A 15,358-nucleotide genomic window follows, 5' to 3' on the forward strand; every position below is an offset into this window, starting at 1 on the left:
CGGGCAGCAGACTATTCTTTTCTCCTACCCGTCAGAGGGACATAATGTCACCCCCCCCCCCCCCCCCCCCCCCCACACACACACACGTGATTTTCGTTGGCAGTTTGGGAAAAAGTCTAGACTCCAATGGTGGTTGTTTTCAGTCGCTAATGTTTTTGACCCAGTGGCTGGTAGTGGCTCCTTCCTTTTTATTTTATTTCAGATTCTTCAAAGTAGCCACCCTTTTGCCTTGACAGCTTTGCACACTCTTGGTATTCTCTCAACCAACTTCATGAGGTAGTCACCTGGAATGCATTTCAATGAACAGGTGTGCTTTTAAGTTCATTTGTGGAGTTTCTTTCCTTAATGCGTTTTGAGACAATCAGTTGTGACAAGGTATACAGAAGATGGCCCTATTTGTTAAAAGACCAAGTCCATATTTTGACAAGAACCGCTCAAATAAGCAAAGAAATTACAGTCCATTAATTTAAGACATGAAGGTCAGTCAATCCAGAACATTTCAAGGACTTTGAAATGTTTCTTGAAGTGCAGTTGCAAAAACCATCAAACCCTATGATGAAACTGGCTTTCATGAGGACCACCACAGGAAAGGAAGACCCAGAGTTACCTCTCCTGCAGCGGATAGGTTCATGAGTTACCAGAATCAGAAATTGGAGCCCAAATAAGTGCTTCCGAATTCAAGACACATCAGCTGTTCAGAGGAGACTGCGTGAAATCAGGCCTTCATGGTTGAGTTGCTGGAAAGAAACGACACCAATAAGTAGACTTGTTTGGGCCAAGAAACATTGACAAATGGACATTAGACCGGTGGAAATCTGTCCTTTTGATCGGAGTCCAAATTTGAGATTTTTGGTTCCAACCACAGTGTCTTTGTGAGATGCAGAGTAGATGAAAGGATGATCTCTCCATGTGTGGTTCCCACTGTGAAGCATGGAGGAAGTGTGATGGGGTGCTATGCTAGTGACACTCAGGGATTTATTTAGAATTCAAGGTACACTTAACCAGCATGGCTACCAAAGCTTTCTGCAGCGATAGATAGACTCAGCCCTGGTAAAACCGAAGACAGGATTGACATCACAGATTAATGAAGATTACATGCACAGCCATTATTGGCCACCAGCTGGATGGATGACTTTGTGTTCCCTGGAGGGCAATAAATCAGAGGGGGCTGTCACTCTAATTCTTCGAGGGAGTGGCTGATTCTAGAATCCTCATTCCCTTGGAAAAACTCTTCACCTTGGGGCTTAGCAGGGAACTAAGGGATGTCCCCCAGCTGTTTTAGTGAATCTGTGCTTTACTGAAGGGAGGGCTCTCAAAGTAAGTCTGCATATTTTCCTGATGATTCTCTTGGAAAGTACAAAGCAGGAAGTGGGCGCTCTCTCCCTCCATCTGTAAGGGCAGTGGCTGACAGACTTTAAAGAAACCATCCAAGCTCTCTTGCCCTTTCACACACCACTTTGTGGCTGCAGATGAGGTGTGTGACAGGGCTCTCGGAGCGCAGAGTGGCGTGCACTGACAGGGTCATGGCAACCTTTTCAGGGGTGGCCATGGCGAGGGGATTTAGGTCAGCCTGAGCTGACAGTGGGTCACAGAAAGGAGCTTGTCCTCCCTCGCTGTGTCTCAAATCAGCCTGAGATCAGGTGATCGATGCATCACAAAGCAGGGTAGAGCACGCTGAATTCCATATCAACCCCTAGCCACTCCTGTAGATCTGGGCTGTATGTATCAAGCTACTCAGAGTAGAAGTGAAGATTTTAGTGTCAGATTAGCCTTTTAGATCACAATGAATAAGACTACATGGACAGTAGGGCTGCATGATATGGGCCATATAATTTTTTTTTTTACAATTATTGCAATTGCGATTTGACTTGTGATATATCAAAACACTTGGGTGAACTGTTTGGAATCATAATTAATTTTCTATCTATATTAAGAAGCAAAGTGGAAACGGCATCGTTCTTGTTTGGAACAGACCTGAATTTGACCTAACGGCGCAGGATGCAGACTTAGTGAATGTAACAGCGAGGAGGAGGAACTGCGCTGCTTGAGTGACAGGGGTGGGGCTTGGTGTGTGGGAAGCAGCTGCAAGCGGGGGGGGGGGGGGATGACAAATGGAGTAAATTATAACTGATATAACGTGGCTGTTCAAAGTATTGCATGCAATATGGATCTCTTGCAACATGGATATTGCACATGTCAATACTGTGATTTTTGATGTGAATTAGATTAATTGTGCAGCCCTAACGGGGGAGATTATTCTTGATCAGCACTCCTAACTCTTGAGACGCTTTGAGTATGGCCCCTGAAAGAATCGGGATAGTTGGAAGCAAGATGGCGACATTACCATCATTCTTAACTATCCAATCGTCTGAACTCTACAGATGTGCCTGCGAATGGTGGACAGGCTAGGGGCCGCTTAAACCTTAGGCATTTTTCAGATCTGAAAGCATTGGGCAAGTTCTGTTTAGCATATCAGAAGCCAAGGTTGACTTTTTCCACATTTTTGTTACAGCCTGAATTTTATTGTCAGATATTGTCAAATATTCAACCCCTTTTTAACAAGCCTAAATAGGTACAAAAATGTGCTTAAATTGTATGGACCCCTTTATTCTAAGGTCCCATCAGTTGAGAAGTGAATTTCAAACACTGATTCTTCCACAAAGACCAGGGAGGCTTTCCAGTGCTTCGCAAAGGAGCGCACTTATTGGTAGATGGGTGAAAAAAGAAAAAGCAGACACTTCACCATGCTTAGAGCTATTATCAATTATGCTTTGGATTGTGTATCAGTACACTCAGTCACTACAAAGAACAGATATCCTTCCTAACTCGTACACCCAGAGTAAGGAAACTATTAGGTATTTCACCATGAGGCTAATGGGGATTTTCAAATGGAGTTGATGGACTAACTCAACAATACTAACCTAAATGAGTGAAAATGAAGCCTATACAGAATAAAACTATTCCAAAACATGCATCCTGTTTGTATTAAGGCACTAAAGTAATACTGCAAAAAATGTGTCAAATTAATGATATTTTTGTCCTGAATACAAAGCGTAATGTTTAAGGGCAAATCCAACATCACAGCATACCACTTTGCATATTGTCAAGCTTGGTGGTGGCTGCATCATGTTATGTAGGTGCTTGTTATCGGCAAGGATGAGGTTATTTTTGATCTAAGGAACTGGAGTGAAGTAAGCACGGCAAAAACCTGGTTCAGACTGCTTTCCAACAGACACTGGGAGACATTCACCTTTCAGCAAGACCATTTCCTAAAACAAGGCCAAATATACACGAGTTGCTTACCAAGACAACATGAATGTTACTGAGTTGCCTAGTTAGTTTTGACTTAAATCATGTTGAAAATGGCTGTCTAGCAATAATCAATAACCAACTTGACAGAGCTTGTATAATTTTAAGAATGGACAAATATTGTACAATTCAGTTATGCAAAGCTCTTAGACTTACCCCAAAACACTCACAGCTGTAGTCGCTGCCAAAGGCTGTTCTAACATGTCTTGACTTGGGGTTGAATACTTCAAGATATTTTATTTTTCATAAATGTATGTATTTTTCTTCCACTTTGATAGTGTATTGTGTGGGTCATTGACAAAGGACAGACAGTTAAATCAATTTTATTTCCATGTTGTAACATAAAATGTGTCCAAATTCTTGGTTTGAAATACTTGGTTTGTGCTCTAGCGACTCCTTGTGGCGGGCCGGGTGCCTGCAGGCTGACTCTGTCATCAGTTGAACAGTGTTTCCTCCAACACATTGGTGCAGCTGGCTTCCGGGTTAAGAGGGCGGGTGATAAAAGCGCAGTTTGGCGGGTCATGTTTTAAGCATTTCACAGAAGTAAATTCTTTATTTTCTCGGGATACGTACCCACACAATTTATTTCAAGGGAGATGTTGCCTGGACGCTTTCAGCTATCAAAATGAATGATCAACTTAGTTCCACCCAATGCAAATATCAACATCATAAAAAGTGGCATGTCAATATTCTTTTTTACTTCTGCATGTTAAGCTAATGAACTCCCTTTACCAAAATGCCTTGCAGTGTGTGGCGCTAACCAATCCCAGTGTCTGGGTTTCAACTACTTGGCTTGATGGGACCTCTTGGTCCGCCATCTATATTTACTGTGCAATTTTTTTGTTGTAATTATTTAAAAAAATAATAATAACAAATAATTTACTGTACAAAAATATAAACGTAACCATTTCAACTATTTACTGAGATACAGTTCATAAGGCAAGTCTCTATGGGTCTCTATGGGGGTGCCACAGGGTTAAATTCTCGGGCCGACTCTTTTCTCTGTATATATCAATGATGTTGCTCTTGCTGCGGGCGATTCCCTGATCCACCTCTACGCAGACGACACCATTCTGTATACGTCCGGCCCGTCCTTGGACACTGTGCTATCTAACCTCCAAACGAGCTTCAATGCCATACAACACTCCTTCCGTGGCCTCCAACTGCTCTTAAACGCTAGTAAAACCAAATGCATGCTTTTCAACCGTTCGCTGCCAGCACCCGGCACGCCCGATTAGCATCACCACCCTGGATGGTTCCGACCTAGAATATGTGGACATCTATAAGTACCTAGGTGTCTGGCTAGACTGTAAACTCTCCTTCCAGACTCATATTAAACATCTGCAATCTAAAATCAAATCTAGAGTCGGCTTTCTATTCCGCAACAAAGCCTCCTTCACTCACGCCGCCAAACTTACCCTAGTAAAACTGACTATCCTACCGATCCTCGACTTCGGCGATGTCATCTACAAAATAGCTTCTAACACTCTACTCAGCAAACTGGATGCAGTTTATCACAGTGCCATCCGTTTTGTTACTAAAGCAACTTATACCACCCACCACTGCGACCTGTATGCTCTAGTCGGCTGGCCCTCAATACATATTCGTCGCCAGACCCACTGGCTCCAGGTCATCTACAAGTCCATGCTAGGTAAAGCTCTGCCTTATCTCAGTTCACTGGTCACGATGGCAACACCCACCCGTAGCACGCGCTCCAGCAGGTGTATCTCACTGATCATCCCTAAAGCCACCACTCATTTGGCCTCCTTTCGTTCCAGTTCTCTGCTGCCTGTGACTGGAACGAATTGCAAAAAATCGCTGAAGTTAGAGACGTATCTCCCTCACCAACTTCAAACATCTGCTATCTGAGCAACTAACCGATCGCTGCAGCTGTACATAGTCTATCGGTAAATAGCCCACCCAATTTTACCTACCTCATCACCATACTGTTTATATAGATTTATTTACTTTTCTGCTCTTTTGCACACCAGTATCTCTACCTGTACATGACCATCTGATCATTTATCACTCCAGTGTTAATCTGCAACATTTTAATTATTCGCCTACCTCATGCCTTTTGCACACAATGCATATAGACTCTCCTTTTTTCTGTGTTATTGACTTGTTAATTGTTTACTCCATGTGTAACTCTGTTGTCTGTTCACACTGCTATGCTTTATCTTGGCCAGGTCGCAGTTGCAAATGAGAACTTGTTCTCAACTAGCCTACCTGGTTAAATAAAGGTGGGAAAAAAAATAATAATAAAAAATAATCATTAGGCCTTTAATCTACGGAATTCACATGACTGGTCAGGGAGCAGCCATGGGTGAGCTTGGGAGGGCATAGGCCAAGCCAATCAGAATGAGTTATTCACCACAATTGCTTTATTACAGACAAATACTTCTGTTTCATCAGCTGTCCGGGTAGCTGGTCTCAGACAATCCTGCAAGTGAAGACTGATGTGGAGGGCCTGGGTTGGCGTGGTTACACATTGTCAGGCCAGTTGGACGTACTGCTAAATTCTCTAAACCAACATTGGTAGAGAAATTAACGTTTACATTTTCTGCCAACCTCTCTGGTATGTCACACCTGTCAGGTGGATGGATTATCTTGGCAAATGAGCTTTCCTCACTAACAGATGTTAACAACTTGGTGCTCAACATTTGAGAGAAATAAGTGTTTGTGCATAGAACATTTCTTTGATCTTTTATTTCAGCTCATGAAACATGGGACCAACACTTTACACGTTGCATTTCTATATTTTTCTTCTGTTTTTGTAATTTATTGATTATTAAAATAATTATAAAGCTCCCTCAACCCTGCCACTAGATGCTGATCTTGGGTCAGTTATGCTTTTCCCCATTTAATGGTTATATAAAAAAGAAGGGATTTAGTAGGGATGATACCAGAAGCAAATTTTAAGTTCTTTTTGAAAACATGTTATCATCCAGAGTCACATTTTTATTTGTTTTCCAAACTTTCTCACGCCCAGTTGTACATTCAGCAGGTTTTTAAAGGACCAAAAAGTTAGATCTGCTTCGTGTTTTCATATTTGCCATAGAAAAAAATATTGCGACACTGGTCTTGTCATAGGCCTAGGATTGGGGAGTGAATGTTGATCCACATCTGTACCCAGGGGAAACTTAACCCTGGAGCTGTTCTGATTAAGTCTCAAGGGACCTAAAGCACAATATTACAACTAGGCCTACATAACCTCCCCCTCCCACCACCTCACCACTCAATTGCCACCGTTCTCAACTCCCCAGCCCTATAATTTAAGGCCACTTTCCTCCAATCCTCTTCTCCCACCAGCCAACTCTGCCCCTCATCCCCTAGTGTGGGAACCTATGGCAGTCTCAGCCCTCTTTGAATTCTGCCCCCCCCCCGCACCATGCTGTCTGCTCTCAGCCTGTAGCCACCAGACCTACCCCCCCCCCCCCCCCGATTGATAAGGCGTGAGCCAATTAGACCTCCATATTTAGCCTAAGTCTGAGTGGTGGACTTCCTTGTTAACATAGTCCTAATGCTTTATTGGTCAAGGGGTGTAAGGCGTGTCTCATTCTCCATATCCCCCTATACGGTTTTAAATCCTGTAATCCTCTAAATAAGGGTCTAGGTGGGTGGGTGTCGAGCATCCAAGGGCACTTGTGCATGTGAATTATGGTCCAAGGTTTTGTTGCGCGTGTGAACCTATATTCTTACATCACACTTTAGAACAGCAGTCTCTTATTGTGGTTCCCAGACTTGTCTCTAGACGTGTTTAGGCGTCATATGATCAGCAGCAAGCGGCTCCTATTGCCTGGGGTGTACAATATGGGGAGAACATCAAGTTCATCTCACTTATAATGGCGTGTGTGTAATGCACTTGCAAAGCACTTAACCCTAATGTAATCCAGGGGCGCCGTACTACTATTGCTGACCCTGTAAAACAACACATTTCATTGCACCTGACATTATGGAAAAAAAAAAATCAAATGTGTACACTTGTGCCCACAAGCATGTGGATGGGGGTATTGGTATTTGTAGGTATTTTGAGCCTTCAAAGTGTGTTTTTCTGGAATGTGGAGCACCGGTGTCTCTTTGGGGGGAGGGGGGTTGACACTGTTGGGGACCTGAGTCTTTGTTCCATCGCTTGCCCACACTCCTCCTTTATCCCCCCCCCCATCCATCCATTGCGGCAGCTGTCACTTAATCCACCTAATCACTGAGGGAGAGGGTGTGTGTGTTAAATGAGACTGACTGGCCCCCTCTTCTCTCGCGCGCTACTGACGCTCTCTCTCCTGATGCTAACATCACTCTTTATCATATACTCACACAAGAATACAGACACCCTCTCGTGCTACCGCTCTGTTTTTCTCATGCACACAAACACACGTAATAGAAATACTCTCCTTTCTAGCGCTAATGACTGCCTCTCTCTCTCTCTCACACACGCGCGCACACACACACACACACACACACACACACGTAACAAATGCATGTGTAGACATGCGCACGCACATTTTGTCACATGTAAAGGCTACACATGCTCAGATTCCACAAACCCAGACAGATGTGTTGGTCAGCCCCCCCCTCCACATGGTTGCACATCCTAAACAGACAATCACCATTCAGGACCCCCATAAATGTACACATTCATATGAGGCCCCTCGCGCATGGACACACACAGACCGGGGCAGCCGGCCCACCCGTGGGGGGGGGGTTGGTCAGAAGCTGCACTGCGTGTCATGGGATGATCCATGTCAAATAATCCATCTTTGGAGAGGCGCATCTGTTGTGCGTCTGCATCAGACAGGAGGGTGGCAGACAGGCAGGCAGCCATCCTAGGCATGTCCTAGCCAAGCTCCTTGTCCCCATCCCCAGCCTCTGCCCAATCTCTCTACACACTCACACCCTCCCAGACAACCCACTTTAATCCCACAGCAGTGCACAGCCAGCCAGTAGGATCCCCTCGATCAGATCAACACACACACCACAGTCCGTTCTCTCCTTCTGTGCCTCTCCTCGTCATACCAACTTTACAATCTCCCTCACTAAACATATAGTGCATATATCAGTGGCATAGCCACAGCGGTAGTCAGCTAATGAGACTGCTTGTGAAGTTATGTTACATCACATTGGAAATGGTGGAGTAGGACTAACGACAAGGGTTGAATGTAGTGGTGGCAAAGTGTTATTGGCCCGGTCTATACAGCGACAGCCCCTAGAGGCACGTGTAGATTTGAAAGCATTGCATAGGTGTAAGAAAATGTCCAATTTGCCTACCAGCGGGCAAAGTGGAGTTACAACTCCACTTTGGATAACAACCAATCTTAAATGCCTAAAGGGGAAGTAGCCTGGATCAGTTGCTCCGTTTTATGTCATGATTTCATTCCCAGGGGGAAGGGATGGGTCTTTGAGTCTGACTCCAGTTCTGCTCCCCATCGCCTGACTGATAGTACAGTATCCTCAGTCATGGTATATCCTACACTCAGTGTCTAAAACATTAGGAGAACCTGCTCATTCCACGACAGACTGACCAGGTGAATCCAGGTGAAAGCTAATGTTACTTGTTAAATCCACTTCAATCCGTGTAGATGAAGGGCAGGAGACGGTTTAAAGAATTAAGCCTTGAGACAATAGACATGGATTGTATGTGTGCCATTCAGAGGCCTTTTGAATGATGCTTGGTAGTAGGTGCCAGGTGCACCTTTTTTGTCAAGAATGCAACGCTGCTGGGATTTTCACGCTCAATAGTTTGCTATGTCTATGAAGAAAGGTTCCACCACCCAAAGGACATCCAGCCAACTTGACACAACTGTGGGAAGCATTGGAGTCAATATGGGCCAACATTCCTGTGGCACGCTTTCCGGTCCGTGCCCGAATTGAGGCTGTTCTGAGGGCAAAAAGGGGTGCAACTCAATATTGGGAAGGGGTTACTAATGTTTTGTACTTTCTGTGAATATCAACATGACAACTGGATCTTATGCCTCACTGGAGGAGGAACAGAATCATGATAGGATTACTATTTTTCTTTCCAAAAAATTGAAGGAAAGATGGACGGAGATCACCTGAATATACAGCGACCCCTCACAATGACTAGTTCTTGATATCTCAAAGGCCACAGTAAAAACTGGGTTGTATTCATTCGACATCAAATGGAATAAAACCGACAAACAGGGAGGGTGGGGGACTACCTGGACCTGCAAAACGTTTTAAACTTTTAAAACCTTTTCTGTTGTACGCCCCAATGAACAAGACCTTCCTTCCAATCAGTGTCCTTAATCCAGGGTTTCCCCAAACTCTGTCCTATGGTCCCCCCCCTGCCTGTCAATAAATGTACCTACCGGGGAGGAAAGTAAACCAGCAGGACTGTGTACCTTGAGGTGTTGGATTTGACTAACCCTGATGTAGAAACTGACACGTTTCAGCCAGGGCTGTCAAATTTAACGCGTTAACTGTAATTCACTTTTGGATTTAACACTTTTTTAAAAAAAAAAATATTATTTTTTTTACTCATTTAATCGCAAGTTTTTTTTTTCACCCCAAAAATATTTTCCCGCACGGACCCTTAAGCTCGGTAGACAATGCGCACTGTGCTCTCGGGCGGCAGCAGCAGTATAGCAAGCTCTCTTGCGGTGCTAAGACAGTCACTATGCACAGCTTTGAGTAACAATTTAAGCAACATTTTATAGAACGTTCAACCATTAACCCCATTCCCCTGGTGTTTTCTTTAGATAACAGCAAATACTTAATTGGCTCGAAGTAGCTAGCTAGTTAACCAAACGAGAATGTTCAGAATGCAATGGCTGAATGCCTCTAGATTCAAGTCTTAATTTCCCACATTTATTTTAATCAGAACATGCCATCCATTCTATTTTTAGCGAATTGTTTTGCTGTAGTTTTCAGGTCAAAAGATTTAAGCAAATGACTCCAATTTTAGTTCTATCAAATTGTGACTAGTGGCTAAGAAGTAGCCTAGGCTAGATCTAATAGCTGTATGACATTTTACATGAACTCAGACTTGGTTTATCTGTTATTATTACTTAAAGTGTTTACTTAGATGTTGTACTTTTCCTGCCCTGTAATCAAAATAGTGCCTCCAGGAAGTATTCACACCCCTTGACTTTTCATTCAAATAGAATTTTAAATTATTTAAATTGTTGTCAACGGTATACACAAAATACTCTGTCAAAGTTGAAGAAAAATTAAAACATTTGTAACAAATTCATGGAAAATAAAACACTCTTGATTAGGTATGTATTCAACCCCCAGAGTTAATACATGTTAGAATCACTTTTGGCAGCAATTACGCTTCTAAGTCTTTCTGGGAATGTCTCGAAGCGCTTTGCAGAACTAGATTGTAACATTTAAAAAATTCTTCAAGCTCTGTCAAATTGGTTGTTGATAATTGCTTAACAACCATTTTCAGGTCTTGCAGATCTAAGTCCACTGTAGTTCGGTCACTAAGGAACATTCACTGTCTTCTTGGTAAGCAACTCCAGTGTAGATTTGGACTTGTTTTAGGTTATTGTCCTGCTGAAAGGTGAATTGATCTCCTAGTGTATGGTGGAAAGCAGACTGAACAAGGTTTTCCTCTAGGATTTTGCCTGTGCTTAGCTCCATTCTTTTTTCTTTTTTTTTATCCCTGGAAAAACTCCACATTCTTTAACGATTATAAGCATACCCATAACATGATGCAGCCAACACTATGCTTGAAATATGGAGAGTGGTAATATGTTTGGGGCAGATCAATACCTTGTATTTGGGACAAAAAGGGAATTACTTTGCCAGATTTCTTTGCAGTATTACTTAATTGTCTTGTTGCAAACAGCATGGATGTTCTGGGATATTTTTATTCTGTACAGGCTTCTGTTTTTTCACTCTGTCAATGAAGTTAGTATTGTGGATTAACTATGTTTTTGATCGATCCTCAGTTTTCTATCACAACCATTAACCTCTAGGGTATGTGGGATGCTAGCGTCCCATCTGGCCAACATCCAGTGAGATTGCAGACGCCAAATTCAAATACAGAAATACTCATTATAAAAATTCAGAAAACAAAACATTTTACATAGGTTTAAAGAATATTAACTTGTGAATCCAACCACGATGTCAGATTTAAAAAATGCTTTACGGCGAAAGCATACCTTACTATTATTTGAGAACATAGCCCAGTTGACAAATTATTACAAACAGTAACCAGCCAAGCCGAAGCTCTACAAAACTCAGAAATAGAGAAGATTAATCCCTTACCTTTGATCTTCATATGGTGGCACTCAGAAGACATTAATTTACTCAAATGTTCCTTTTGTTCGACAGTCTCTTTTTATCCAAAAACCTCAGTTTTGTTTGCGTTTTCTTCAGTAATCCACAGGCTCAAACGCAATCAAAACAGGCAGACAATCCAAATTGTATCCGTAAAGTTCATAGAAACATGTCAAACGATGTTTATATTCAATCTTCAGGTTGTTTTTAGCCTAAATGATCTATAATATTTCAACCGGACAATAACGTTGTCAATATAAAAGGTAAACAAGAAATGCACTCTCGGAATTGCACATGAAAAGCTCTGTGACAAGTCAGGGTCCACTCATTCAGACTGGTCTTACTCCCTCATTTATAAGAATACAAGCCTGAAACCATTTCTAAATACTTGATATTTAGTGGAAGGCATAGGAAATGCAAATTGAGTCCTAAGTCAATGTCCTAAGTTAATGGCATTTAATAGAAACTACAAAACCAAAAAAAATTAAAAATTCCTGAATGGAGTTTTCTCAGGTTCTTGCCTGCCAAATCAGTTCTGTTATACTCATACACTATTGTAACAGTTTTGGAAACTTCAGTGTTTTCTATCCAAATCTACCAGTTATATGCATATCATATCTTCTGGGCCCGAGTAGCAGGCCGTTTAATTTGGGCATGCTTTTCATCCAAAATTCCGAATGCTGCCCCCTACCCTAGAGAAGTTAAACACTAAATGAGTGTTTATATGCACAGTAATAATTCAATATTTAAACTGATTATGGCAGCGGGCAGAGTATTCAATAGTCATGCAAACACCTTACTTTGCTTATCATAATCTGGGTACGGTCAAAAACGAAGTAAGAATAGGCCGATTTTAAAACACCACAATCATTCAAATACGCTAAACAAAAATAACGTTTCTGCATTTATCAGAGTGCCATCAGGTAGGCTGATTTCAGATGTGTCCATGTAAACAGGATTATTAGAGATCCTTCTTGCCAAGCATGCAAACATTTTTAATCAAACTATTATATTAATCTGACTGACTATCCACAGTAATCACATTGTGTAACCTTACTCCCTGTTTTTAAAGTCACCATTGGCCTCATGGTGAAATCGTTGAGCAGTTTCCTTCCTCTCCTGCAGTTAAGACGCATGTGTCTTTGTAGTGACTGGGTGTATTGATACACCATCCAAAGTGTAATTTAATAACTTCATGTTCAAAGGGATATTCAATGTGTGCTTCCCCCATCTACTAATAGGTGCCCTTTGTGAGGCATTGGAAAACTTCCATGGTCTTTGAAAGTCCGTGTTGCCCAGCAACAGCCCCAAAACATCACTGCTCTAGAGGAGATCTGCATGGAGGAATGGGCCAAAATACCAGCAACCGTGTGTGAAAACCTTGTGAACACGTACAGAAACCGTTTGACCTCTGCCATTGCCAACAAAGGGTATATAACAAAGTATTGAGAAACTTTTGTTATTGACCAAATACTTATTTTCCACCATAATTTGCTAATAAATTCATTAAAAATCCTACAATGTGATTTTCTGGATTTTTTTTCTTCTAATTTTGTCTGTCAGTTGACGTGTAACTATGATGAAAATTACAGGCCTCATCTTTTTAAGTGGGAGAACTTGCACAATTGGTGGCTGACTAAATAATTTTTTGCCCCACTACCTACAACCCAATGTTTTAAATCTTTAAACATAATTAGGGTAAAATGTGATTACTCTTCGTCACATGGTTTTATGTAGTTAACTAACTCCATTTTATTTAATCATTTGACACCCCTATTTTTCAACACACACATTGTGCGTAGGCCATGTGTCTCCCATGGCTCTATTTTTTTTCTAGGCAAGGTGCTCCTGTGCCGCATTTCTAGTTCAGGAATAATGCTCTTTGGCAGAATGTACACATGTTAGAGCACCGACGGTCATGAGTTCTGACTCTCTCCTCTCTCTCTCTCCTCTCTCTCTCTCCTCTCTCTCTCTCCTCTCTCTCTCTCCTCTCTCTCTCTCCTCTCTCTCTCTCCCTCCTCTCTCTCTCTCCTCTCTCTCTCTCTCCTCTCTCTCTCTCCTCTCTCTCTCTCTCCTCTCTCTCTCTCCTCTCTCTCTCTCCTCTCTCTCTCTCCTCTCTCTCTCCCCTCTTTCCCCTCTCTAGCGGGCGTACTCCCTCATCGTGGAGGCCTGGGACTGGGACAACTCCACCCGCAACAGTGAGTACAGAATTGCATACAGCCACTCACCCTTCCTTTCTTTGCCATTACCATGGTTACCACCGTTCAATTTTTGGAGACACTTTATTAACACGGTAGCGCTACTGTAACTGGAGGAATAGAGTTGGCGCGTTTGCTAACGGTGAACTGTATTAGCTGGCTAGTTAATCATCATGGCTAACTGTGGGAAGTAAAACAATTATCTTATTTACTGTTGATTAGCAGTTGATTAGCCATTGCAAATATCTGCCATTTTGGACACTGAGTTTAATGCTAGCAAAGTGTCTCTAGTAATGTTTGTCACGATTTTGTAACGTCTCCACTTTCCAATCATAATAGTCCTACCTGATCAAAGGGAACATCAGAGGGTAGCTAGGTGGCCATTGTTTTAGTCCCACGGAGTTTAGATTAATGGAAGCGATGCAATTTGAGATTAAATATACCACTCCTCTAGGGCGATAAGAGGGTTAGGTGTGTTGCAATGGGTGGTTCAGATATCTGGAAATATCCTGGCTTGCCTCGACGAAAACACATGGAGTGCCATGGGCTCCACAATAATTATATATTTTTTTAAAATCTAAATTGATTAACTTTTTATTTGTGTAATAAATCCTACATTGAGTTATATACTTTTTTTATACATGATAATTGAACAAAGCGTTCATCCTGAGTGTGTGTGTGTGCGCAACTACACGTGTGTGTGTTCGTTTGCCCTACTTTTGCCACATGGGCACAAACTTTTTTTGTTGATAGGATTGGGATCATATGCCACTCGGCACTACTTCCAAGTCCCGACCACAAATCAAGTGGTTGTAGAACATTTTGGTGTCAGATACTATCAACCACCTCGCACAGACAGACTGGTCTGCTCCTACCCTGCATAACAATCTATAGGCCTATTGGTGGAAATGGCTTCAGAAAAACTTGTGTGGGTTTTTAGCTCCGAGGGTTTGCCACTTGGCAGCTGTATCCTGTTTTCTCCCTGGGCCGTCCTCTGGGTGTGCTCCCATCTCCCCTTTTTACTGCTTGAGGAAATGTTGTGAGGAAGAGGCAAAACTGATGGAGGAATATAGGTTGTGAGCAGAGGTGATGGACGCTAGTGTGTGTCTGTGCGCATGGTCCCACGGCTGTCCTCTTCAATGTACTACTAACTGCAGACTACTGAATGCATTCTGATTCTGTATCCCTGTGAATGCTGCAGGTACTGACTTTTTGTGTTTAAGCAGCGGCCACAGAGCTTGTATAAATCTGTCAAAAATGTATCATCCAATGGCTTTTCAGTGGCTCATATGTTGACGGACAACGATGAGTACGGAAGAGCATCCACACTTGTTTTTATTATGCAACTTGTTACTTTTGATGAACTAATGTCAATTACATCTGTTTTTCATCAGTGTCTGGCCACGGCCTGGTGCGTTATTCACATTCACCATAAGCAATCCATTACTTTGCGCCAGATGTCAATCATTTCAATGGGCGCTGTCCACAATGGAGAGGAATTCCAATGCCCCCTTGTAGTTGTAGTCTCCGTCCGTTTCGAAACGTATACTGTGCGTCTTCAGTCCGTCCAGAGTCCATCGAAGAACAGGAAGTTACCAAACCAC

The 15,358-nt window shown here is 42.4% G+C and overlaps 1 protein-coding gene across 2 annotated transcripts in view; it reads left to right on the plus strand.

Annotated features, from left to right (window-relative positions):
* jag2b (jagged canonical Notch ligand 2b) overlaps positions 1-15,358 on the plus strand; it is a 104,004-nt gene that overhangs the window by 22,229 nt on the left and 66,417 nt on the right. For both annotated transcript variants that reach the window (XM_021612192.2, XM_021612194.2), the window contains exon 3: positions 13,700-13,754. In XM_021612192.2, coding sequence (XP_021467867.1) covers positions 13,700-13,754 — 55 coding nt within the window. The remainder of the gene's footprint in view (positions 1-13,699; positions 13,755-15,358) is intronic.

This window comes from Oncorhynchus mykiss, chromosome 8 (assembly GCF_013265735.2).
Source record: "Oncorhynchus mykiss isolate Arlee chromosome 8, USDA_OmykA_1.1, whole genome shotgun sequence".
Taxonomy (NCBI): Eukaryota; Metazoa; Chordata; class Actinopteri; order Salmoniformes; family Salmonidae; genus Oncorhynchus; species Oncorhynchus mykiss.